Source organism: Pristis pectinata, chromosome 18, assembly GCF_009764475.1.
Source record: "Pristis pectinata isolate sPriPec2 chromosome 18, sPriPec2.1.pri, whole genome shotgun sequence".
NCBI lineage: Eukaryota > Metazoa > Chordata > Chondrichthyes > Rhinopristiformes > Pristidae > Pristis > Pristis pectinata.
In genome coordinates, this window is record NC_067422.1 from 40494778 (window position 1) to 40522199 (window position 27422).

A 27422-nucleotide genomic window follows, 5' to 3' on the forward strand; every position below is an offset into this window, starting at 1 on the left:
GGCTGATCAGGCAGAATGTGTGGAGAGAGAAACAGATATTGTTTGAGATCAATAACCTTTCATCAGAGAGGTGAAGCAAATTCTGAATTGCAAAGCAAGTGGGGAGGATGGAGAGGGTGAAAGTGACGTCTGACGAAGGAAGGCAGGGACTGAGTGAAGAACGGGCGATGATGCATGGTTAATTGGTTTCTTATTGTCACATGTACCGAGATACGGTGAAAAACTCTGTTTTGCGTACCATCCATACAGATCATTTCATCACATCAGTGCACTGAGGTAGTACAATAACAGAATGCAGAATAAAGGTGAGAAGAAATGGTAACAACACAGTTAAAGACAATAGATCTGGATCTTCAGGAGGAGAAATCCTGTTTATTAATCCTTTAGACCCAACTTCAGTCTGTAAATGCCAGCCTCACCCACTTCTGTTTTGCACTGTTCTCCCTTTCATCACTTGCCTGCCTCCCTTCTTCACACTAACCTCCTCTTTTGGTATTTTCTCCCCTCCCCACTTCTGTTGTAGCTTTAAGTCTATTTAATTCTGTGTAAGGTCTGCTGATAAGGTCACTAACCACTAGCGTTGAGTCTTTCTCCACTGATGCTGCTGAGTCTCTGCAAAATATTCTGTTTTTATTTCACATTTCCTGCTGTTTTAGGTTTGTATTCATGTGTTTTCTTTTCTGCCACCAGGGAGATGCAGTTGCCTGCCAAGCAGTATGGGTAAGCATGATCATACCTTTCACGAGCAGCCGTGCACGTGTTTCTCCCTGCCTGTCTCTCTGGGTCAGCCATGCAGTTCTGATGTCGTAGCTCTGAGCTGGTACCAGTGCTGTGTCTACAGCTCTGGTTGCAGTGCTGTGTATGGCTGGAGCTGGGTGTCTCTGACCGCACTGGCTCAGGTAGGGGATGGGACTGCCTGCAGGAAATACAGCAGCTGTGGAGACCATGGAAGAGGGCGTGCCAAGAACTAGGATAAACAATGAAGCTCAGCAGATTGCTGATGCTGTAATTTAGCAAATTTAGCGATAGAAGACAGAGGGTGGTGGTTGAAGGGTGTTATTGTGACTGGAGGTCTGTGACCAGTGTTATTCTGCAGGGATCAGTGCTGGGACCTCCATTGTTCGTACTGTATAAAAATGACTTGAATGAAAATGCAGATGGGTTGGTTAGTAAGTTTACAGACAACACAAAGATTGGTTGTGGATACTGAAGAAGCTTGTCAAAGGTATAGATCTGTACAGATATGGTCAAAGAACTGACAGATGGCATTTAATCCGGACAAGTGTGAGGTGTTACACTTCTGGAGATCAAATGTAAGGGTAAATGTATACAGTTAATGGCAGGACCCTTAACAGCATGGATCTAGGGGTCCAAGTCCGTAGCTCCCTGAAAGTGGCTGCTCAGCTTGATAGGGTGGTAAAGAAGGCACGTGACCTGCTTGCCTTCACTGGTCCGGGCATTGAGTATAAGATTCAGGAAACTATTTTGCAGCTGTGTAAAACTTTGGTCAGACCACACTTGGAGTGTTGTGTGCAGTTCTGGTTGTCCCATTACAGGAAGGATGTGGAGGCTCTGGAGAGGGTGCAGAGGAGGTTCTCCAGGATGCTGCCTGGATTAGAGGGTATGAGGTATAAAGAGAGGTTGGACAAACTTGGGTTGTTTTCTCTGGAGCGCTGGAGGCTGAGGGGAGACCTGATGGAGGTTTATAATGTTATGAGAGGCTTAGATAGAGTAGACAGTCAAAATCTCTTTCCCAGGGTACAAATGTCAAATATTAGAGAACATGCAATTAAGGTGGGAGGGGGAAAGTTTAAAGGGTGATGTGCGGGGTGAGTTGTTGTTGGTGCGTGCCTGGACCGGGCTACCTGGGGTGGTGGCAGAAGCAGACACAGTAGTAGTGTTTAAGAGGCTTTTAGACACATGAACAGGTAGGGAATAGAGGGAATTGGACCATGTGCAGGCAGATGGGATTAGTTTTATTTGGCAACATGATCAGCACAGACATCGTGGGCCAGAGGGCCTGTTCCTGTGCTGGACTGTTCTGTGTTTTATGTTGTAGAGGTGAACACTTCCCAATCCTCATCGGCCCCTGTCTCCCTCAGACCCCCCGTCTCCCCTGGACCCTCTGGCATTTCTCTTCTCTGACTTCCCTCCTCTGGCTCAAACCTCCCGTGGCTCTTGCTTCTGTCCACAGGCACCGAGGTCCCATCGCTCTCCCCTTCAACACCCAGCTCCAACCTCCAATAGCTATCTCCTGCCACTCTCCACTCCGACACCCTGGTCCAGCTCCCACAACTCCCACCGCCGACCCCTGTCTCTGGCCCCTGTTTTGAGCCACATTTCTGTCTCTTGTTTCTGGCTCCCAGATTCCACCACCAAGGAACAGAATACCGTGGATACTGGTGTTCTGAGTAAACATCCTTCACTGGAAACGTTATTTTCTGCTCTGTCTGCCTGACGTACTGACTATTTCCAGCATTTACTGGTGTATATAAAATCATGAGAGGCATAGAGGGTGAATGCACACGGTCTGTTTCCCAGGGATGGGGAATCAAGAACCAGAGGGCATGGGTTTAAGGTGAGAGCGGAGAGATTTAATAGGAACTTGAGGGGCAACTTTTTTACACAGAGGGTGATATGTATGTGGAAAGAGCTGCCAGAGGAAGTAGTTGAGGCAGGTACAATAACCATTTTTAAAGAATGGTTGGACAGATACATGGATAGGAAAGATTTAGATGGATATGGTTTAAACGTGGACGGATGGGACTAGCTGGGATGGGGTATCTTGGTTGTCATGGACCAGTTGGGCCGAAGGGCCTGTGGCTGTGCTGTATGACTCTAGGATTTACCCTTTAGCGTCTGGGTGTGCCTCTACGTGTCCCAGCTCCACATCATGTTCTGGATCACCCCACCAGATAAGCAGCTACTCTGCTTCCCCAGCCAAAACATTTCAGGCTTAATCACCCCTCAACCTTCCAGACAGAAGCAAGTGCAAATCAACTGCCCTCATAATTTAACCTTTCCACGCACTGATAACCAGGAGGCGTGTATCCGCATGTTCAAACAAGTAATTCTGGCAAACCCCCCTCTCAGACCAAAGCCCACATTTTGTACAGCAGTCTTATCTTTTCAAAATCACATTAGGAATCAGATCACAAGGGTAGGAATCTCTGGATTGCTACCTGTGCCACGTGCCAGATGAATGAGTGGCTGAGAAATTGGTGCAGGGGGCAGAGTTTCAGATTTGTTGATAATTGGGATCTCTTCTGGGGAAGGTACAACCTGTACAAAAGGGATGGGTTACACCTGAACTGGAGGGAGACCAATATTTTTGCAGGCAGGTTTGCTTGAACTGTTGGGGAGGGTTTAAACTAGTTTGGCAGGGGGATGGGAACCAGAGTGATAGGTCAGAGCGTGGTTTATTTAGTGTACAAGTAGATGCAGAGTGTAGAAAGACTGTGAGGAGGGATAGGCAGTTGAAAGGGCAAAATTGCAGTCAGTTGGATGGGCTGAAGTGTGTCTACTTTAATGTGAGAAGTATCAGGAACAAGGCTGATGAACTTAGAGCATGGGTAAGTACGTGGAACTATGACGTGGTGGCCATTAGAGACTTGGCTGTCGCAAGGGCAGGAATGGCTGCTGGATATTCCGGAGTTTAGATGTTTCAGGAGGGACAGGGACGGAGGTAAAAGAGGTGGGGGAGTGGCTTTGCTGATCAGGGACAGTGTCACAGCTGTAGAAAGGGAGGATGTCCTGGAGGGATCGTCCACAGAGTCAGTGTGGGTGGAAGTCAGAAACAGGAAGGGAGCGATCACTATATTGGGAGTATTCTACAGATCCCCCAATAGCAGCAGAGATGCTGAGGAGCAGATCGGGGGGCAGATTTTGGAGAGGTGCAAAAATAACAGGGTTGTTGTCATGGGTGATTTCAACTTCCCCAATATTGATTGGCACCTCCTTAGTGTAAAGGGGATAAATGGGGCAGAGTTTATTCCGTGTGTACAGGAAGGATTCCTGACACAGTATGTGGACAGGCCGACTAGTACTGGACCTGGTACTGGGCAATGAGCCTGATCAGGTTTCAGATCTCTCAGTGGGAGAGCATTTTGGAGACAGTGACCATAACTCCTTGACCTTTACCATAGCCTTGGAGAGGGACGGGAGCAGATGATATGGGAAAGTCTTTAACTGGGGGAGGGGGAATTATTATGCTATTAGTCAGGAACTTGGGAGTATAAATTGGGAACAGATGTTCTTGGGGAAGTGCACAGCGGAAATGTGGAGGTTATTTAAGGAATCCTTGCTTGGGCCTCTGGATAGGTTTGTCCCATTGAGGCAGAGTAAGGATGGTAGAGTGAAGGAATTGTGGTTGACACGAGATGTAGAATATCTTGTCAAGAGGAAGAAAGCATGGATCAGGCAGGGCTCTGGAGAGTTATAAGGTAGCCAGGAGGGAGCTTAAGGATGGACTTAGGAGAGCTAGAAGGGGGCATGAGAAGTCCTTGGCAAGTAGGATCAAGGAAAACCCCAAGGCGTTCTACACATACCTGAAGCATAAGAGGATGACTAGTGTGAGGGTAGGACCGATCAGGGATAAGAGGAAACATGTGCCTGGAGTTGGAAGAGGTGGGGGAGGTCCTTAAAAAATACTTTGCTTCAGTATTCACCAGAAAGAGAGACCTTGACGTTTGTGAGGATGGCATATGACAGACATGTTAGGGCATGTTGACGTGAGGAAAGAGAATGTGCTGGAACTTTTGAAAAACATTAGGATAGATAAGTCACCGGGGCCGGATGGGATATATCCAAGGTTATTATGGGAAGCTGGAGAGAGATTGCTGCGCCTTTGGCGATGATCTCTGCGTTCTCACTGGCCACAGCAGTAGTGCCAGATGATTGGAGGGTGGCAAATGTTCCTTTGTTTAAGAAAAGGAGTAGTGATAACCCTGGGAATTACAGACCAGTGAGTCTTACTTCAGTAGTGGGCAAATTACTGGAGAAGATTCTTAGAGACAGGATTTATGGGCATTTAGAGAAGCATAGGCTGATTAGGGACAGTCAGCATGGCTTTTTGAGGGGCAGGTCGTGCCTCACAAGCCTGATTGAATTCTTTGAGGATGTGACAAAGCACATTGATGAAGGTAGAGCAGTGGATGTGGTGTACATGGATTTTAGTAAGGTATTTGATAAGGTTCCTCATGGAAGGCTTATTCAGAAAGTCAGGAGGCATGGGATCCAGGGAAACTTGGCTGTGTGGATTCACAATTGGCTCGCCCATAGAAGACAGAGGGTGATTGTAGATGGAGCATATTCTGCCTGGAGGTCGGTGACCAGTGGTGTTCCGCAGGGATCTGTTCTGGGACCCCTGCTCTTTGTGATTTTTATATATGACGGATGAGGATGTGGAAGAGTGGGTTAGTAAGTTTGCTGATGATACAGAGGTTGGTGGAAATGTGGATAGTGTAGAAGGTTGCTGTAGATTACAACCTTGATAGAATGCAGAGCTGGGCTGAGAAGTGGCAGATGGAGTTCAACCCGGATAAGTGTGAACTGATACACTTCGGGAGATTGAATTCAAAGGCAGAATACAAGGTTAATGGCAGGACTCGTAGCAGTGTGGAGGAGCAGAGGGATCTTGGAGTCCACGTCCATAGATCCCTCAAGGTTGCCACACAAGTCAATAGGGTTGTCAAGAAGGCGTATGGAGTGTTGGCCTTCATTAGTCGGGGTATTGAGTTCAAGAGCCGTGAGGTGATGTTGCAGTTCTATTGAACTCTGTTCAGACCACACTTGGAGTATTATGTTCAGTTCTGGTTACCTTATTATAGGAAGGATGTGGAAGCTTTAGAGATGGTACAGAGGAGAGTTACCAGGATGTTGCCTGGATTGGAGAGCATGTCTTATGAGGATAGGTTGAGTGAGCTAGGAATTTCTCCTTGGAAAGGAGAAGGATGAGAGGTGACTTGATAGAGGAGTACAAGATGATAAGAGGCATAGATAGAGTGGACAGTCAGAGACTTTTTCCCAGAGCGACAACGGCTAACACAAGGGGGCATAATTTTAAGGTGATTGGAGGAAGGTATAAGGGGGATGTCTGGTAAGTTTTTTTTACACAGAGAGTGGTGGGTGCGTGGAATGCACTGCCGGCAGAGGTTGTGAGGGCAGATTTATTAGGGACATTTAAGACACTCCGAGATAGACACATGAATGATAGAAAAATAGGGGGCTATGTGGGAGGGAAGGATTAGATGGATCTTAGAGCAGGATAAAATGTCGGCACAACATTGTGGGCCGAAGGGCCTGTACAGTGCTGTAGTGTTCTATAAACAGACAAAGATTTACCACCAGGAGGTAATAGGTGTATGGATGCCAGCTAGCCCACCAGTGTCAATAAACCAGCTGACAGAGTGGAACCGTACTCTGCCCGGTCAGTGTTCCGACCCAGGTCAGGGAGGTGTGCGATTTCCACACTGGGTAAAAGTTTAGCACGTACAGGCTGCAGCCCATATCACAGCACAGTGGTAATAAACCAGAGAGTAATAATCCTGTTCTAATTGCTGTAAACTGAGAACGTACCAACCTGTAGCTTCCCATGCAGTATGCTATACTTTATAACACCGGGGTACAGTACTGGTGGGGATGGGTCTGTTGCTGTATAACACCAGGGTACAGTACCAGTGGGGACGGGTCTGTCGCTGTATAACACCGGGGTACAGCACCGGTGGGGACGGCTCTGTCGCTGTATAACACCGGGGTACAGCACCGGTGGGGACGGGTCTGTCGCTGTATAACACCAGGGTACAGCACTGGTGGGGACGGGTCTGTCGCTGTATAACACCGGGGTACAGTCCTAGTAGGGACGGGTCTGTTGCTGTATAACACCGGGGTACAGTACCGGTGGGGACGAGACTCGCTGTATAACACCAGGATACGGAACTGGTGGGGACAGGTCTGTTGAGGTATAACACTGGGGTACAGTACCGGTGGAGACAGCTCTGTCGCTGTATAATGACATTTAGTAACTTAGAAACATAGACAGCCTACAGCACAATTCAGGCCCTTCAGCCCACAAAGCTGTGCCAAATATGTCCCTACCTTACAAACTACTAGGCTTACCCGTAGCCCTCTATTTTTCTCAGCTCCATGTACCTATCCAAAAGTCTCTTAAAAGACCCTATCATATCCACCTCCACCACCGTTTCCGGCAGCCCATTCCACACACTCACCACTCTCTGAGTAAAAAAACTTACCCCTGACATCTCCTCTATACCTGCTCCCCAACACCTTAAACCTATGTCCTCTTGTGGCCACCATTTCAGCCCTGGGGAAAAGCCTCTGACTATCCACCCTATCAATACCTCTCATCATCTTATACACCTCTATCAGGTCCCCCCTCATCCTCCGTTGCTCCAAGGAGAAAAGGCCGAGTTCCCTCAACCTGCTTTCATAAGGCATGCTCCCCAATCCCGGCAGCATCCTTGTAAATCTCCTCTGCACCCTCTCTATGGCTTCCACATCCTTCCCGTAGTGAGACGACCAGAACTGAGCACAGTATTCCAAGTGGGGTCTGACCAGGGTCCTGTATAGCTACAACATTACCTCTCGGCTCCTAAATTCAATTCCACGAGTGATGAAGGACAATACACCATATGCCACCTTAACCACAGAGTCAACCTGTGCAGCCGCTTTGAGCGTCCTATGGATTCAGACCCCAAGATCCCTCTGATCTTCCACACTGCCAAGAGTCCTACCAGTAATACTATACTCTGCCATCATATTTGATCTACTAAAATGAACCACTTCACACTTATCTGGGTTGAACTCTATCTGCCACTTCTCAGCACAGTTTTGCATCTTATCTATGTCCCACTGTAACCTCTGACAGCCCTCCAAACTATCCACGACACCCCCAACCTTTGTGTCATCTGCAAACTTACTAACCCATCCCTCCACTTCCTCATCCAGGTCATTTATAAAAATCACAAAGAGTAAGGGTCCCCGAACAGATCCCTGAGGCACACCATTGGTCACCGACCTCCATGCAGAATACAACCCGTCAACAACCACTGTTTGCCTTCTGTGGGCCAGCCAGTTCTGGATCCACAAAGCAATGTCCCCTTGGATCCCCTGCCTCCTTGCTTTCTCAATAAGTCTTACATGGGGTACCTTATCAAACACCTTGCTGAAATCCATATACTTTACATATACTGCTCTCCCTTCATCAATGTGTTTAGTCCCATCCTCAAAAAATGCAATCAGGCTTGTAAGGCAGGACCTGCCCTTGACAAAGCCATGCTGACTATTCCTAATCATATTATACCTCTCCAAATGTTCATAAATCCTGCCTCTCAGGATCTTCTCCATCAGCTTACCAACCACTGAGGTAAGACTCACTGGTCTATAATTTCCTGGGCGCTCTCTACTCCCTTTCTTGAATAAGGGAACAACATCTGCAACCCTCCAATCTTCTGGAACCTCTCCCTTCTTCATTGATGATGTAACGATCATTGTCAGAGGCTCCGAAATCTCCTCCCTTGCCTCCCACAGCAGCCTGGGGTACATCTCATCTTGTCCCAGCGACTTATCCAACTTGACACTCTCCAAAAGCTCCAGCACATCCTCTTTCTTAATATTTGCTTGCTCAAGCTTTTCAGCCCACTGCAAGTCCTCACTGCAATCACCAAGATGTTCTTCCACAGTGAATACTGACGCAAAGTATTCATTAAGTACCTCCGCTATTTCTTCCGGATCCATACACACTTTCCCACTACTGCACTTGATAGGCCCTATTCTTTCGCATCTTATCCTCTTGCTCTTCACATACTTGTAGAATGCCTTGGGGTTTTCCTTAATCCTGCCCGCCAAGGCCTTCTCATGTCCTCTTCTGCCTCTCCTAATATCCTTCTTAAGCTCCTTCTTGTTAGCCTTATACTCTTCCAGATCTCTAACATTACCTAGCTCCCTGAACCTTTTGTAAGCTTTTCTTTTCCTTTTGACTAGATTTATTATAGCCTTTGTACATCACGGTTCTTGTATCCTATCATAACTTCCCTGTCTCATTGGAACATGCCTATGCAGAACTCCACACAAATATCCCCTGAATATTTGCCACATTTCTTCTGTACTTTTCCCTGAGAACATCTGTTCCCAATTTAATCTTCCAATTTCCTGCCTGAGAGCCTCATAATTCCCTTTACTCCAACTAAACGCCTTTCTAGTCAGTGTGTTCCTATTTCTCTCCAATGCTATCGTAAAGGAGATAGAATTATAATCACTATCTCCAGAATGCTCTCCCACTGAGAGATGTGACACCTGACCTGGTTTATTTCCCAATACCAAATCAAGCACAGCCTCTCCTCTTGTAGGTCTAGCTACATATCGTGTCAAGAACCCTTCCTGAACACACTTAACAAACTCCACCACATCTAAACCGCTCACTGACTGGAGATGCCAATCGATATTTGGGAAATTAAAATCCCCCATCACAACAACTCTGTTATTCTCACACCCTTCTAGGATCTGCTTCCCTATCTGCTCCTCAATATCCCTGTTACTATTGGGCGGCCTATAAAAAAACACCCAGTAAAGTTATTGACCCCTTCCTGTTCCTAACCTCTACCCACAGAGACTCCATAGACAGTTCATCCACGACGTCCACCTTTTCTGCAGCCGTGACACTATCTCTGATCAACAGTGCCACTCCCCCACCTCTTTTGCCTCCCTCTCTGTCCTTTCTGAAACATCTAAAACCCGGCACTTGAAGCAACCATTCCTGTATGAAATTATGAGAGGCATAGAGAAGGTAGACAGCCAGAATCTTTTTTCCAGGGTAGAAATGTGGAACACTGGAGGACATGCATTTAAGGAGGGATGTGGAATGTTTACAGGACATGTACAAGGCAAGATTTTTAAACAGAACGATAGCTGCCTGGATCGCACTACCAGGGGTGGTGGTGGAGGCAGATGCGGTCGTGGTGTTCGAGGCTGTAATACACGTAAATATGTGGGAAAAGGAGGGATGTGGACCGTGTGCAGGGAGAAGAGGTTTGATTTAATTCAGCATTGTGTTCGGTGCAGAATTGGTGGGCCGAAGGGTCTGTTATTGTGCTGGACTGCTCTGTGTTCACACTTGATCCAGTTACAGACTCAGGAACTCTGGTTTGATAATAGTTAATGAAAGTAAAAATCCTCTGTTCCCACAGGACATGTTCAGTTTAGGCTGATCATTTTATTGTTGGTCTGCTTTTGGTCTATCCCGGTTTCCTTTTACAACGTAAGTAATTCAATTTTTTTGCTACCGTCCAGGAGACAATTCCACCGAACTCAGAGAGGAGAAGGAAGCCATCGGGCCTTTCGTCGAGCCATCACTGGTCACCAAGCCCCGAATGGGTGAGTAGATGTGAACACCGGCTGCTGGTTCTTCTCCTTGGGTAGCCCCGCGGCATTGAGGATGACTGACTTCACTCTGATTCTGAGCAGTGGAATGGATGTCGCACGCCAGCTACCACATGGGCCTGGCAGGGCAAGGTCCTGAGCCCAGGCTCTGCGTGTACTTGGTGCGTACATGTACATGGAAACAAATATTCTGAGCACCCACTCACAAACATACCTTGCCCCCTCCCCTCAGTCCATCCTTCCTACTTCTGCTCCCCTTCCTCTGTCTCCCTGCTCTCTCCCCCCCTCACTCACCTTTCCCTCTTCCTTTCTCTCTGATTCTCCTCCTGCTCATCGTGTTCGGTGCAGACGAAGGGCCTGTTCCTGTGCTGGACTGTTCTGTGTTCACATTTCAGTCTAGTTACAGACTCGGGAATTCTGGTTTGATAATAGTTAATGAGAGTGCTTCTTGCATGCCGACTATGTCCCCTTCTGCTTCCTCCCCACTGTCAGCCCCCACTGTCCCAAGTCCCAGCAGCTGCACACCTGAAACCTTGCCTCTCAACCAAACCCCCAGACCAGGTGTTGATTGGTGAGCACAGCCTGGACACCTAGCCCTGACTGGGTGGGTGGGTGGTGCCATCGGTGGACGGAACGCATTGATGTTGAATAGTCATTGAGCACTTACACCTGATTGCTTGAGCAGTCTGTGACATTACAATCCACTTGCATCATGAGGGACAACAGAAGAATGAGGACCAGGAGGGTATCATCTGGCCCTGGCAGTCCACTCTATGTTCATCAGGATCACGGCTGATCGCCTCCCTCTGCTCCATTTTCCTGCACTATCGCAGATAGATGAGGGGTCTAGATAGGGTGAATGCAGGCTTTGTCCCCTCGGGTTGGGTGAGACTAGAACTAAAGGTTGTAGATTTAAGGGGAATCTGAGGGGGAACTACTTCACTCAGAGGGTGATGCAAGTGTGGAACGAGCTGCTGGTGGAAGTGGTGGATGCGGGTTCAATTGTAAAAAGTCACTATTTGGGTAGATGCATGGATGAGAGAGGAATGGAGGACAATGGTCTGGGTGCAGGTAGATTGGACTAGGCAGAAAACCAGGCCGGCTTAGTCTAGATGGGCCGAAGAGCCTGTTTCTGTGCTGTAGTGCTCTGTGGCTCTATATCCCTCGATACCCTTTGTGTCCAGAAATCTACCCATCTCTCACTTGAATGCGTGGAATGGGCTGCCGGAAACGGTGGTGGAGGCGGATACGATAGGGTCTTTTAAGAGACTGTTAGATAGGTCCATGGAGCTGAATAAAATAGAGGGCTATGGGTAAGCCTAGTAATTTCTAGGGTAGGGACATGTTCGGCACAGCTTTGTGGGCCGAAGGGCCTGAATTGTGCTGTGGTTTTTCTATGTTTCTATGAATGAATTCACTGACCGAGCCGTCGTGGCTCCCCGGGACAGAGAATGAGTCTCAGTCCCGAGTACCCCACCACTTATTATGAGACTGTGATCCCTGGTTCTGGACATCCAGCCAGGGGAGATGTCTCCTCTGCATCCAACCTGTCAAACCTGTAAGAATTTTGTAAGTTTCGATGAGTTCTCCTCTCTTTCTTCTTAACTTTAGAGATTACAGACCTAACCTACTCAGACTCTCCTCATGTCGATCATCCCAGGGAGAGAGGTGAACCTTCCCTTTGTGGCGAGTACTTTGTTTTCTCAGATATCCAGATATACAGGTTTGTGATCTTCCTTTCTGAGAAAAGGAGGCCAAAACTATCTACTGTAGTCCAATTGAAGTTTCATTAACCTTGGTGTAATAGCAAGAAGACATCCCTATCTTGTACTCAAATCCTCGAGTAATAAAGACCAACATTCCAGGGATTAGGATGTGGAACTAGGACAGTGGTACTCTTCTCCTGCATGGTGTGGGAGATCAGGGATATTTCTTAAAAAAGTGTAGGTGAACAGTAATGGTGGGGAATTTGTTAATGAGGGAACAGACAGATGCTTCTGTGGCTGAGAGTGAGACTCCGGAATGGTGTGTCACCTCCTTGGTGCCAGGCTGAGGGATGTCTCGGATCGGGTACAGAACATACCAAGGGGGGAAGGAGAACAGCCAGAGGTCGCAGTACTTGTTGGTCCTAATGACAGAGGGATGAGGTCCTGCAGAGTGAACTTGGGGAGATGACAGAAAGTTAAAAAGCTGGACTCTTTAGGATCGTAATCTTGGAATCAGCTTCTGGGGTAAGTGTGACCTGTACAAGGAACACAGGTTACACCAAAGTAAGAAGGGAACCAATATCCTTGGCGGGGGTGGGAGTGATAGGAAGCATAGTAGCAGTGCCATAGAACAGTACAGCCCAATACAGGCCCTTCGGCCCACCATGTTGTGCCGACCTTTAAACCACACCTAAGACTATCTAACCCCTTCCTCCCACATATCCCCCTATTTTAAATTCCTCCATATGCTTATCTAACAATCTCTTGAACTTGACCAACGTATCAGCCTCCACCACCACCCCAGGCAGCGCATTCCATGGCCCAACCACTCTGTGGGTGAAAAACCTCCCTCAGACGTCTCCCTTGAACTCCCTCCCACCACCACCCCCCCCCCCCCCCAAGCCCATTACCTTAAAGCCATGCCCTGTTGTATTGAGTATTGGTGCCCTGGGAAAGAGACACTGGCTGTCCACTCTATCTATTCCTCTTAATATTTTGTATACCTCCATAATGTCTCCCCTCATCCTCCTCCTCTCGAATGAGTAAAGCCCTAGCTCCTTTAATCTCTCCTCATAATCCATACTCTCCAGTCCAGGCAGCATCCTGGTAAATCTCCTCTGCACCCTTTCCAACACTTCCACATCCTTCCTATAGTGAGGTGACCAGAATTGGACACAGCACTCCAAGTGTGGTCCAACCAGAGTTTTGTAAAGCTGCATCATTACTTCGCAGCTCTTAAACTCGATCCCACGATTTGTGAAAGCTAACATCCCATAAGCTTTCTTAACTACCCTATCCACCTGTGAGGCAACTTTCAGTGATCTGTGGATATGAACCCCCAGATCCCTCTGCTCCTCTACACTGACCAGAATCCTGCCATTTACCTTGTATTCTGTCTTGGAGTTTGTCCTTCCAAAGTGTACCACCTCACACTTCTGTGGATTGAACTCCATCTGCCACTTGTCAGCCCAGCTCTGCATCCTATCAATATCCCTCTGTAAGCTCCGACAGCCCTCCACACTATCCACAACACCACCGATCTTTGTGTCATCTGCAAACTTGCTAACCCACCCTTCCACCCTGTCATCTAAGTCATTAATAAATATCACAAAATGTAGAGGTCCCAGAACCGATCCCTGTGGAACACCACTAGTCACAGCCCTCCAATCTGAATGCACTCCCTCCACCACAACCCTCTGCTTTCTACAGGCAAGCCAATTCTGAATCCACACGGCCAAGCCTCCCTGGATCCCTTGACCTCTAACTTTCTGAAGAAGCCTACCATGTGGAACCTTGTCAAATGCCTTACTAAAATCCATGTAGACCACATCTACTGCAATACCTTCATCAATCTTCCTTGTCACCTGCTCAAAGAACCCTATCAGGATTGTGAGGCAAGATCTTCCCTTCACAAAGCCATACTGGCTGTCCCTAATCAGTCCATGATTCTCTTGCCCACCACAGACGTAAGGCTCACTGGTCTGTAATTCCCTGGACTATCCCTACTACCATGCTGGCTGTCCCTAATCAGTCCATGATTCTCGAAATGATCATAGATCCTGTCTCTAAGAATCCTTTCTAGCATCTTACCCACCACAGAGATAAGGCTCACTGGTCTGTAATTCCCTGGACATCCCTATTTCCTTTTTTGAATAAGGGGACAACATTTGCCACCCTCCAACCCTCCAGTACCATCCCCGTGGACAACGAGGACTCAAAGATCCTAGCCAATGGTTCAGCAATCTCCTCCCTCGCCTCACAAATCAGCCTGGGGAATATTCCGTCAGGCCCCGGGGACTTAACTGTCCTAATATTTTCTAACAGCTCCAACACATCCTCTCTCTTGATGTCTACATACTCTAGAACATCACCCTTACCAACACTGTCCTCAGCATCATCAAGGCCATTGAAGTATTCATTGAGAACCTCACCCACTTCCACAGCTTCCAGGCACATCTTCCCACCTTTGTCTCTAATTGTACCTACCTTTACTCTCGTCATCCTTCTGCTCTTCACGTACGAGAAAAAAGCCTTGGGATTCTCCTGAACCCTACTCGCCAAAACCTTTTTATGTCCCCTTCTCACTCTCCTCAGCCCCTTCTTAAGTTCCTTCCTTGCTACTCTATATTCCTCACGAGCCCTATCTGCTCCTTGCTGCTTACACCTTATGTATGCTGCCTTCTTCTTCCTAACTAGTTGTTCCACCTCTCTCGTCACCCACAGTTCCTTCACCCTGCCATTCTTTCTCTGCCTCACCGGGACAAATTTATCCCTAACATCCTGCAAGAGATCCCTGAACATTGACCACATCTCCATAGTACATTTCCCTTCAAAAATGTCATCCCAATTTACACTCTCAAGTTCTCGCCTTATAGCCTCATAATTCGCCTTTCCCCAATTAAATATCTTCCCGTCCTCTCTGCTCCTATCCCTGTCCATGACAATGCTAAGCCTCAGTGCGGCAGGTTGTGAGAAAAATGTAGAGGATAAATCAAGCAAGTCCAGTGGGCAGAGCAGACCGAGGCAGGTGAGGGTGCACGGGAGGGCTGGCAGGATCAACTGCATTTACTTTAATACAAGGGTAAATCAGATGAGCTTAGAGCATGGATCAGCACTTAAAGCATGTTGAAGGTTTGATTAGGAATAAAGCAAATATAGGCAACTGGGATTGAGGGAGTCTCATGAGAGAACATGAGGAAGAAACTGGGAGGGCAGAAAGGAGCTACAAAGTACCCTTGGTAAGTAAGAGTAAGGAGAATCCTGAAATATTCTTTATCAGGAGCAGGAGGGTAGCCAGGCTAAGAGTGGGTCCCCTTGGGGACCAGAGGGGTAATTCATGTTTGGAGGCAGGGGGTGTGGTTAAGCTCCTCAATGAATACTTCTCATCTGTATTCTCCAAGGAGAAGGACGTGGAGGGTGGTGAGTTCAGGGAGCAGTATGTGAATCTGGAGCAGGTCAGTATTAAGAATGAGGAGGTATTAGATGTCATGGGATAAATATCCCCGATAAATCCACAGATCTATCCCAGGACGTTATTGAAGCGAGCTAGCTGGGGACCTGATGGAGATTCTTGCACCTGATGCCTGGACAAGGTTGTTAATGCTATCCCAAATGATTCCTCTCCACTTGGAGTGGACGTGGGCCAAGGATTCCCAGGAGTCTATGAGAATTTTCAAAGAGGCTTCAAGCATGGCCTGGATTCATTGTCAGGGGGCGGTGAATCTGTGGAATTCATTGCCACAGGCGGCTGTGGAGGCCAAGTCATTGTGTATACTTAAAGTGGAGGTTGATAGGTTCTTGATTAGTGAGGACATCAAAGGTTACAGGGAGAAGGCAGGAGAATGGGGCTGAGAGGGAAAAATAAATAAGCCATGATCGAATGGCAGAGGAGATTCGATGGGCCGAGTGGCCTCATACTACTATGTCTTATGGTTCTTTTCCTCTGCCTGCCTGGAAAAATTTTCCCATGACAGAATTCAGAATAGTCTGTCTGTTTTGGGAGTTTCCAAATAATGTGACCCGCCCCTTGTAGCCAGTGGAGGGCACCCAGGGCATCAGTGCTGGGCTGTTGGTCTTGGAGAGGGTGTTGGCCTGGAGGGCGCTGAAATTGGTTCACTCACCCTGCCAGCAGATTTGGAAGATTTTGCAAAGACACTATTGGTGGTATCCCTGCAATGTCTTGAAGTGCTGCCATAGGTACTTCAAGTGGCAGAAGCATTAAGCACAAGGATCACTGCGGCCTGGCGGTCCATAAACCTTGTGCCAGATTTGAGGTCTTGATCTTGCATTACTCATTTGCTGTGAGGTGATGGTGAAGTTCATGGTCCATGTATGCCTTCGCTGAGAGGTGGCTCCCTGGGTATGGGAAGTGGCTAACGGTGAACCTCCCTAGGTATGGGAAGTGGTTGACCTCTCCGAGGACTAACTGAACCATTATTGTGGAGGGTGGTGATGTACGAAGGAAGACAGTTTTGTATGGAGCCTTCATTTGTGGGTGCATTCTCTCTTGTACTTCAGTGAATGAGCTAATGACTTAGAGCCCAGTCTCATCTGCATACTGCAGGTTGACCACCAAGTTTGTGGTGATCTTGGTTCTGGAGTGGAAGCAATACAAGGTCAACAATTTCCCAGTAGCGCCAATCCATTGGGAAGCTGGTTGGAGTGAGGTGCAGCATCGCAACGAAAAAGATTGCAAGAAATACTGGGACAATGGCACGACCTCGCGCAACACCGGTCTGCACTGATTGGGTTTGTTGTAGACCCTTTGGTTCGGACCACAGGCAGCCAGGTGTGAAGGTGTTCGATGGAGTCAGAAGCCTCAGTGAGGTCATTGTTCTGTACCCTCTCAACATCCATGCTGGGACTATACTCACTGGAATTCAGAAGAATGAGAGGGGGTCTTATGGAAACACATAAAATTATGAAAGGGATAGCTAAGGAAAGTTGTTTCCACTGGTAGCTGAGACTAGAACTAGGGGACATAGCCTCAAGATACGGGGGAGTAGATTTAGGACGGAGATGAGGAGGAGCTGTTTTTCCCAGGGGTTTAGTGAGGCTGTGGAATTCTCTGCCCAGGGAAGCAGTAGAGGCGACCTCATTGAATATATTTAAGGCAAAGTTACATAGACTTCTGCATAGTAGGGGAATTAAGGGTGTGGGGAAAAGGCAGGCAGGTGGAGCTGAGTCCACGGCCAGATCAGCCTCTATCTTATTGAATGGCGGAGCAGGCTCGACGGGCCATGTGGCCTCCTCCTGCCCTTATTTCGTATGTTCTTGTGTTCCTATATTCTTATGCTGAGTGGAAGTCAGGGACACAGCTGCCATCTGACTTCTGTCCCCTCAGCAGCCCAGAACTATCAAAGCCATTTGGAGCACTCGTAATTCCTGTAGAAGCCAAGATTCTAGGAAGGCAGGAACAGGTGCCAGCTGTTCATCCCTGGATCTCTTTCACTGAGATCATGGCCGACCCTGTACCTGGAGATCACCTTCCACCCAGTTCCCGTCTCCCTTAGTTCTGTTGTATCCAAAAATGGTTCAAATCTCATTCCTGAATATGCTCAATAACCAAGTTTCCACTGCCCTCAGGGAGAGAGCGTTCCGAGACTTTGCAGTCCTTCCACTAATGAAATTTCTCCTTGCTTTAGTTCCCCATCCTGAGACTAAAAACGTGTCTACTCCCGCCTGCCCCGGACCGACCCCTGACCATCCACAGAAACTTTCATACTTCAATGAAATTGTCTCTTATTCTTCCAAACTTAAGTGGGCTGCACCTGTTGTAAAACAGCTTAATCCTTCCTGTAATTTCCCAGGTGTGAGCAGAGCTTGCAACAAGATTTTTTTTTACTTTCTTATTTTTGTACCTTGCAATAAAGACTTAAATTTGCAACTTGTCTTCCTAATTGCCTGCTTTATCAACCCTTTAACTTTCTACAATTAATGTACCACCACACCATATGTCTCTGCACACCAGTATTTGCATGTTATTCCCTGTTTAAGAACAATTGCAGTTCTTTGCATCTTTTAAATTAATCCACAATGCACTCCCTCCAAAACCAGTCCAAGCTTCCCCAAGTGCAGTGTCCAGGGCTGCTCCAGAAGGGGCAAAGCAGGACTGGATTAGCTGCAGCATAATTTCCACCCCTCTATAGTCATTCATTTGATACCATGATCAGCGTCCCATTGGCTTTTTGATTATTTTCTGTACCTGTTGACGATATTTTTGTGATAACATTGTACATGGTTTCCTGTTGCACTGCTTTTACTTCTAACTTTTCACCAATAAGAAAATATTTTATTCTGTCCTTTATAGGATGACCTCACATTTGCCTACATTGAAATCTGTTTGCCACAGTTTTACCTTTTTATTCAATATATTTCTGATTTAACGCTTCCGCCTGCTCTGATTATAATGGCACTTATCTTTGTTCATCAGCAGAGTTGGATATTTGGCATTTTCCCCCTTCCATAAATCACTTAGAAGTAATTGCGGTCCAACACAGATCCTTGTGAGAAGCTTCCAGTTCCATACTGCCCATAATCTCTTGCTGTTCAGCCAAGTTCCCAACTGGGAACCAATTTGCCTTCAAATTCCATGAACTTTAAGAATAAAGCAAATGGGAGCAGGAGCAGGCCTTGAGCCTGCTTCATGGTTCAACAGGTCTTCAACCTGGACATCATACTCCTGTCCTGACCCAACTTTTCTTCTGCAGGGGAAGAACACTGTAATCTCTGCTAATTATTCCTTATAACAGATCTTATGAAATATCATTTGAAAGTCTGCATTAATAATCTAGTTGGAGCTTCTCCTTCATCCCATCATACAAATATTCACTGATTGCTCAGCAAATGAAGCAGGCCATACACCTGGACCACAATCAGCCATGGGGTGGTAAGAGGCAAGTAATAACGTGCCACAAAGGTGCCAGGCAACGATCCTCTCCAACAGGAGAGAGTTTATTCACCTACCATACTTTAGGGCCCCACTATCCAACACCCCAGGAACCAGAGCTGGGAACTCGGCCAGCCACGTGGCTACAGGAGCAGGTCAGAGGCCGGGGATCCTGTGGTGAGTGACTCACTTCCTGATGTCCCAAAACCTTTCCACCAGCCACAGGTCAGGAATGTGACTGAATACTCTTCACTTGTCTGGAGGAGTACTCAGTACCATCCAAGACAAAACAGCCGCTTGGTTGGTATCGCATCCACTCCACAACATTTGGAAGGCCAAGGACTGACTAGTGACAGTCAGCACGGCTTTGTGTGTAGGAAATCGTGCCTCACAAATTTAACTAAGGTTTTTTGAAGAGATGACCAAGAAGATTGATGAGGGCAGAGTGGTAGATGTTGTATACAAGGCCTTTGACGAGGTCTTGCATTGTAGGCTGGTTTGGAAGGTTAGATCACACGGGACAAAATTGTTCTTGGTGGAAGGAGGCAGAGGGCGGTGGTGGAGGGCTGTTTCTCAGATTGGAGGCCTGAGACCAGTGGTGTGCCCCAGGGATCGGTGCTGGGTCGCTTGTTGTTTTCCTAGTATATTAATGATTTGGAGGAAAGTGTAGTTGGCGTGGTTTGTAAGTTTGCGGATGGTGGAGTGGTAGGCAGTGAAGAAGGTTATCGCAGATTACCACAGGATCTAGGTCAGTTGGGAAAGTGAGCCAAGAAATAGCAGATGGAATTTAACCTAGACGAGTGATGCAGTTTGGGACTTTAAACCAGGACAGGACTCACATGGTGAATGGCAGGGTGCTGGGGAATGTTGTAGAACAGAGTGATCTAGGAGTTCACGTACAGAGTTTCCTGAAAGTGGCATCATAGGTAGACAGGGTGGTGAAGAATGTGTTTGGCACACTTGCCCTCATTGATCAGCGCATCGAGTACGAGAGCTGGGATGTCATGGGTTGAAATGTCTGACACTAGAGGGCATGCATTGAAGGTGAGAGGGGTAAAATTCACGGGAGATGTGCGGGGCAGTTTTGTTACCCAGAGGGTGGTGGGTGCCTGGAACATGCCGCCAGGGGTGGTGGTGGAGGCAGATACGATAGAGGGGTTTAAGAGGCTCTGAAGTCCTTGAATATGCAGAGAATGGAGGGATATGGACCTTATGGAGGCAGAAGGGGTTAGTTAATTAGTTCGGCACAACATCGTGGGCCAAAGGGCCTGTTCCTGTGCTGTACTGTGAAATGTTCTATGTCATGTTACAACTGTGCTAAATGTTGGTGAGACAGCACAAGAGAGTCAGAGCCACAGGAAGGATGTCATTAAACTGGAGAGGATGCAGAAAAGATTCACGAGGATGTTGCCGGGACTGGAGGGCTTGAGTTATAGGGAGAGACTGGATGGGCTGGGGCTGTTTTCCCTGGAGCGAAGGAGGCTGAGGGGTGATCTTCTGGAGCTATATAAAATCATGAGGGCAGCAGATCAGGTGGATGGTTATAGTCTTTTTCCCAGGGTAGGTGAAACTAGAACGAGAGCACACAGGTTTAATGTGAGAGAGGAAAGATTTTCCACAGGGTGGTGGGCGCCAGAGCATGTGGTAGAGGTGGCTGCAAATATAATGTTACATAGAACATAGAACAGTACGCACAGGAATAGGCCCTTTGGCTTGTTGTGCTGAACTAATTAAGCTAGTAGTTAAACACCTAACTAAATTAATCCCTTCTGCCTACACATGGTCCATGTCTCTCCATTCTCTGCACGTCCATGTGCCTATCTAAGAGGCTCTTAAATGCCTCTATCGTATTTACCTCCACTACCACTTTGGCAGCACATTCCAGGCACCCACCACTTTTTGTACAAAAAAAAACTTGCCTCACATCTCCTTTGAGCTTGCTCCCTCTCACCTTGAATGCATGCCCTCTGGTATTTGACATTTTGACCCTAGGACCCTAGCAAATAGATACTGACTGTCTACTCTATCTATGTTCCTTGTAATCTTATCAACTTCTATCAGGTCTCCCCTCAGCCGCTGCCGCTCCAGAGAAAACAACCCATGTTTGTCCACCCTCTCCTTATAGCGCATGCCCTCCAATCCAGGCAGCAACATAACTTCCTGACTCTTGAACTCAGTGCCTCAACAAATAAAGGCAAGCATGCCATAAACTTTCTTCACCACCCTATCAACCCATGCCGGCATTTTCAGAGAGCTACGGACTTGGACCCTAGGGTCCCTCTGTATATCAACGCTGCTAAGGGTCTTGCCAGTAAAAGTGTACCGTCCCTTTACATTTGATCCCCAAAGTGCAACACCTCACACTTGGCCAGCCTAAACTCCATCGGCCATTTCACTGCCCATATCTGTAAATGATGTATATTTCCCCTGTATCCTTTGGCAATCTTCTACACCGTCCACAACACCACCAATCTTTGTATCATCTGTGAACTCACTAACCCACCCATCTGCGTTTTCATCCAGGTCATTTACATATACTACAAACAACAGAGGTCCCAGTACAGATCCCTGTGGAACATAACTGGTCACAGACCAACAGCCAGAATAAGTCCCATCGACCACTACCATCTTCAATGGGCAAGCTAATTCTGAATCCAAGCAGCCAAGTCTCTGTGGATCCCATACCTGGACTGCATTTCTAAATTTCTAAATGCATTTCTGCATTTCTAAAGGCTGTAGGACCTCGACGGGGAGAATAGCTTCCTTCCCTTGAGTAACCTTTCTGCCATTCTGTGTTGTCTCAGAAAAGTCCTACAAATTATTACTGACTAAGCTCACCCATGAGACTGGGTATTCTGGGCAACATTGGGCCTGTGGGCCCTGTGGAACAGTGTCCCAATAAATCTGGAGTCTGCAGGTGAGGAGGAGAAAAGCACTGGGAAATAGCTGGCAAAGGACAGGGAGAGAGGCTTCCAGAGGGAATGTGGCAGTTGTTTGTGCTGCAGTTTGTGTCTGGCTTTCACATTCCATTTAAGAGGTGATGTGTGGGCCTTTGGCCAGTATACCTTGTTAATGATTGACTTGCTTTATATGTGACCGGGGTCGTTTGTGTTATTTGTTGCAACACATCCTTGACAGATGTATTGGCCTGTCAATTCGACAAATAAAATGTTCAGATACAGTAAAGGCCACTTGACTCAGTAGTCAATCTGATCCTCTCTGGGAGGTCAATATATCAGAACCACTGTACTACTGCTTTTCAGTGTAACCATTTCCTTGTCAATGTAGTCAGTAGACTGACCGGAGGGTGAGCAGAAACCACAGTGCACACTCCCACAGGCAGAAGTTCCAAAGAATGGAACCTAGCACCACGGGAGAGTCAGTCTGAGCCACAGTGGCTGCGCCAGCTCTTCAAAATCACTCTTCAGTTGGTCCCTTTCCCCTCCTCTTCCCCTATTGTCCACATTTTTTTAAATTTTGCAAGCATTAAATCTACTTCCTCTACTTCATCAGTGCATTCCAGATTATAACACGTTTCTCCATAATCAAAAGCTTCTCCTACCTCCTGGTTCCTTTGTCGATTATCCTGTGTTCCCTGTCACAGACCCACCTGCCTTCCATGTCTTGCTCGTCCAGATACTTAGCTGTTATAGAGTCATAGAGCAATACAGCACAGATACAGGCCTTTCAGCCCAACCAGTCCATGCTGACCACAGTGCCCACCCATCCAGTCCTCATTTCCTGTGTTCGGCAGATATCCCTCTAAGCTCCAACCCTCCATGTACCTATCCAAGTGCCGCTTAAGTGACACAGTTGTACCTGCCTCAACCACTTCCTCTGGCAGCTCGTTCCATATACTCATCACCCTCTGCATGAAAGCGTTGTCCCTCAAATCCATTTTAAATCTTTCCCCTCTCACCCTAAACCCATGCCCCTGAGTTTTGGACTCCCCTACCCTGAGGAAAAGACTTCTACTGTCCACCTTATCTGTATCCCTCATTAATTTTATAAAGCTCTATAAGGTCTATGTTCCAAGGAATGAAGACTTAGCCTGGCCAACCTCTCCCTGTAACTCGCCCTCTAAGGTTTGAACTAGATTGTGAGGGGGAAGGGAACCGGAGGAGTAGGTCAGAGGAAGAAGGGGGTGGGGAAAAGTCAGATCTGACAGGTAGAGAGGCTTTGAGGAAGGAGAAGCAGAGTACAGGCTATAAAAGTAGTAAGGTGGATGGGCTAAAGTGTATTTACTAAAATGCAAGAAGCATCAGGAATAAGGGTGATGAACTGAGAGCTTGGATAAGTATATGGGACTACGATATTGTGGCTATTACAGAGACATGGCTGACACCAGGGCAGGAATGGATATTGAATATTCCTGGTTTTCAGTGTTTTAAAAGGAACAGGGAGGGGGGGAGAAGAGGAGGAGGGGTGGCGATACTGGTCAGGGACACTGTTACAGCTGCAGAAAGGGTGGATAATGTGGAAGGATCCTCTCTAGAGTCAATATGGGTGGAAATTAGGAACAGTTACTCTACTGGGAGTATTCTATAGGCCCCCCAGTAGCAGTAGGGATACTGAGGAGCAGATTGGGAGACAGATTTTGGAAAGATGCAAGAATAACAGGGTTATTATAATGGGAGACTTCAACTATCCAAATATTGATTGGCACCTGCTTAGTGCCAAAGGTTTAGATGGGGCAGAGTTTGTTAAGTGTGTCCAGGACGGATTCCTGTCACAGTATGTTGACAGGCCGACTAGAGGGAATGCCATATTAGATCTAAGTTTTAGGTAATGAACCGGGTCAGGTGACAGATCTCTCGGTGGGTGAGCATTTGGAGGACAGTGACCTCATTGTCATGGACAGGGATAGGAGCAGAGAGGACGGGAAGATATTTAACTGGGGAAAGGCGAATTATGAGGCTATAAGGCGAGAACTTGCGAGTGTGAATTGGGATGACATTTTTGAAGGGAAATGTACTATGGAGATGTGGTCGATGTTCAGGGATCTCTTGCAGGATGTTAGGGATAAATTTGTCCCAGTGAGGCAGAGAAGGAATGGCAGGGTGAAGGAACCGTGGGTGACGAGAGGTGGAACAACTAGTTAGGAAGAAGAAGGCAGCATACATAAGGTGTAAGCAGCAAGGATCAGACAGGGCTCGTGAGGAATACAGAGTAGCAAGGAAGGAACTTAAGAAAGGGCTGAGGAGAGTGAGAAGGGGACATGAAAAGGCTTTGGCGAGTAGGGTTAAGGAGAATCCCAAGACTTTTTTCTCGTATGTGAAGAGCAGAAGGATGGCGAGAGTAAAGGTAGGTCCGATTAAAGACAAAGGTGGGAAGATGTGCCTGGAAGCTGTGGAAGTGGGTGAGGTTCTCAATGAATACTTCTCTTCGGTATTCACCAAGGAGAGGGGTCTTGATGACACTGAGGACAGTGTTGGTAAGGGTAATGTTCTAGAGTATGTAGATATCAAGAGAGAGGATGTTTTGGAGCTGTTAGAAAATATTAGGACAGCTAAATCCCTGGGGCCTGACGGAATATTCCCCAGGTTGCTTCGCGACGCGAGGGAGGAGATTGCTGAACCATTGGCTAGGATATTTAAGTCCTTGTTGTCCACGGGGATGGTGCCGGAGGATTGGAGGGTGGCAAATGTTGTCCCCTTATTCAAAAAAGGTAGTAGGGATAGTCCAGGGAATTACAGACCAGTGAGCCTTATGTCTGTGGTGGGTAAGCTGTTAGAAAGGATCTTAAGAGATAAGATCTATGATCATTTAGAGAATCATGGACTGATTAGTGACAGCCAGCATGGCTTTGTGAAGGGCTTGCCTCACAAGCCTGATAGGGTTCTTTGAGGAGGTGACCAGGAAGATTGATGAGGGTAGTGCAGAAGATGTGGTCTACATGGATTTTAGTAAGGTGTTTGACAAGGTTCCGCATGGTAGGCTTCTTCAGAAGGTCAGAGGCCAAGGGATCCAGGGAGGCTTGGCCGTGTGGATTCAGTATTGGCTTGCCTGTAGAAAGCAGAGGGTTGTGGTGGAGGGAGTGCATTCGGATTGGAGGGCTGTGACTAGTGGTGTCCTGCAGGGATCGGTTCTGGGACCTCTACTTTTTGTGATATTTATTAATGACAGATGAGGGGGTGGAAGGCTGGGTTAGCAGGTTTGCAGATGACACAAAGATCGGTGGTGTTGTGGATAGTGTGGAGGGCTGTCAAAGCATATAGAGGGATATTGATAGGATGCAAAGCTGGGCTGACAAGTGTCAGATGGAGTTCAATCTGGAGAAGTGTGAGGTGGTACACTTTGGAAGGACAAACTCCAAGACGGAATACAAGGTAAATGGCAGGATTCTGGGCAGTGTGGAGGAGCAGAGGGATCTGGGGGTTCATATCCGCAGATCACTGAAAGTTGCCTCACAGGTGGGTCGGGTAGTTAAGAAAGCTTCTGGGATGTTAGCTCTCATAAGTCGTGGGATCGAGTTTAAGAGCCACGAAGTAATGATGCAGCTTTACAAAACTCTGGTTAGACCACACTTAGAGTACTGTGTCCAGTTCTGGTCGCCCCATTATAGGAAGGATGTGGAGGCGTTGGAAAGGGTGCAGGGGAGATTTACCAGGATTCTGCCTGGATTGGAGACTATGGGTTATGAGGAGAGACTAAGGGAGCTAGGGCTGTTCTCATTGGAGAGGAGGAGGATGAGGGGAGACATGATAGAGGTGTACAAAATATTAAGAGGAATAGATAGGTGTGGACAGCCAGCGCCTCTTTCCCAGGGCACCAATGCTCAATACAAGAGGACATGGCTTTAAAGTAATGGGTGGGAAGTTCAAGGGAGGTATCAGAAGGAGGTTTTTCACCCAGAGAGTGGTTAGTGCATGGAATGCACTGCCTGGGGTGGTGGTGGAGGCTGATACGTTGGTCAAGTTCAAGAGATTGTTAGATAAGCATATGGAGGAATTTAAGATCGAGGTATATGTGGGAGGAATGGGTTAGATAGTCTTAGGTGTGGATTGTAGGTTGGCACAACATGGTGGGCCGAAGGGCCTGTATTGTGCTGTATGGTTCTATGATTCTAGTCCTGGTAACATCCTCGTAAATCTTTTCTGCACTGTCTCCAGTTTAACCACGTCTTTCCTATAACAGGGTGACCAAAACTATACACAGTGCTCCAAGTGGGGCCTCACCAGTGACTTATACAACTGTAACATGATGTCCCAACTCCTATACTCAATACCCTGGCTCATGAAGGCCAGTGTGCTAAACACCTGTTTCATCACGCTGTCTACCTGTGACACCACTTTCAACAAACTATGCACTTGTACTCTTAGGTCCCTCTGTTCCATTACACTCCCCGGTGCGCTGCCATTCATGGTATAAGTGCTATGCTGGTTTGACTTTCCAAAATGCATCACCTCACACTTATCTGTGTTGAAGACACAAGAGATTCTGCAGATGCTGGAATCTAGAGCAACACACTCAATGCTGGAGGAGCTCAGCAGGTCAGGCAGCATCTATGGAGGGAAATGAACAGTTGACATTTTGGGTATCTTAATTGAAATCCATTTACATAAGAACCTGAGAAATAGGAGCAGGAGGAGGCCATCTGGCCTGTTGAGCCTGCTCTCTGCCATTCAATAAGATCATGGCTGATCTGGCCATGGACTCAGATCCACCTACCTGCCTTTTCCCCATAACCCTTAATTCCCCTACTATGCAAAAATCTATCTAACTGTGTCTTAATGAGGTCGCCTCTACTGCTTCCCTGGGCAGTGGGTTCACTAACATGCTGGTCAAGAAAGCTATCACGGATGCATTCTATGAAGTCCTCCTCAAGACTGCCTCGACCAACTTGATTCACCCAATCTATGTGCAAGTTAAAGTCCCCCACGACAACTGCTGTTCCATTCTTACATGCATCAGATATTTCTTCATTTATTGCCTGTGCCACTGTAATGTTACTACTCACTGGCCTATAGACAACACCCACCAGTGATTTATTTTCCCTTTACTATTCCTAATCTCTACCCAGATGGACTGAACATTCTGCTCCTTGGATTTTATATTGTCTCTCACTATCACCCTGATCTCATCCTTAAGAGCGCTACCCTACCTCCCTTACCTTCCTGCCTATCCTTCTGTATTTCCTGATACCCTTGGATATTTAATTTCCACTCATCTCCACCCTGCAACCATGTTTCTGTAATAGCCACTAAATCATACCCCTTTGTACTGATTTGTGCCACAAGTTCACTGACCTTTTCAATACTATGGGCATTCAGATAAAGTGCCCTTACAGTCATTGTCCTTTTAGAGTCTGGTAACCTTTGTGTCCTTTGCATTTGACTTTTCTGTTCTCCACTCTTACTTTTCTCTTTTCTAACTTCTGCTCTGGTCTCTGCTTTGCTTCCTGCATGGATTCCCATCCCCCTGCCATATCA

The 27422-nt window shown here is 47.2% G+C and overlaps 1 protein-coding gene across 1 annotated transcript in view; it reads left to right on the plus strand.

The window, feature by feature from the left end:
- The window catches only part of LOC127579785 (protein HID1), a 135830-nt gene that overhangs the window by 87236 nt on the left and 21172 nt on the right, over positions 1-27422 (plus strand). Inside the window, exons 16-17 of the mRNA XM_052032713.1 lie at positions 691-720; positions 10306-10389. Coding sequence (XP_051888673.1) covers positions 691-720; positions 10306-10389 — 114 coding nt within the window. The remainder of the gene's footprint in view (positions 1-690; positions 721-10305; positions 10390-27422) is intronic.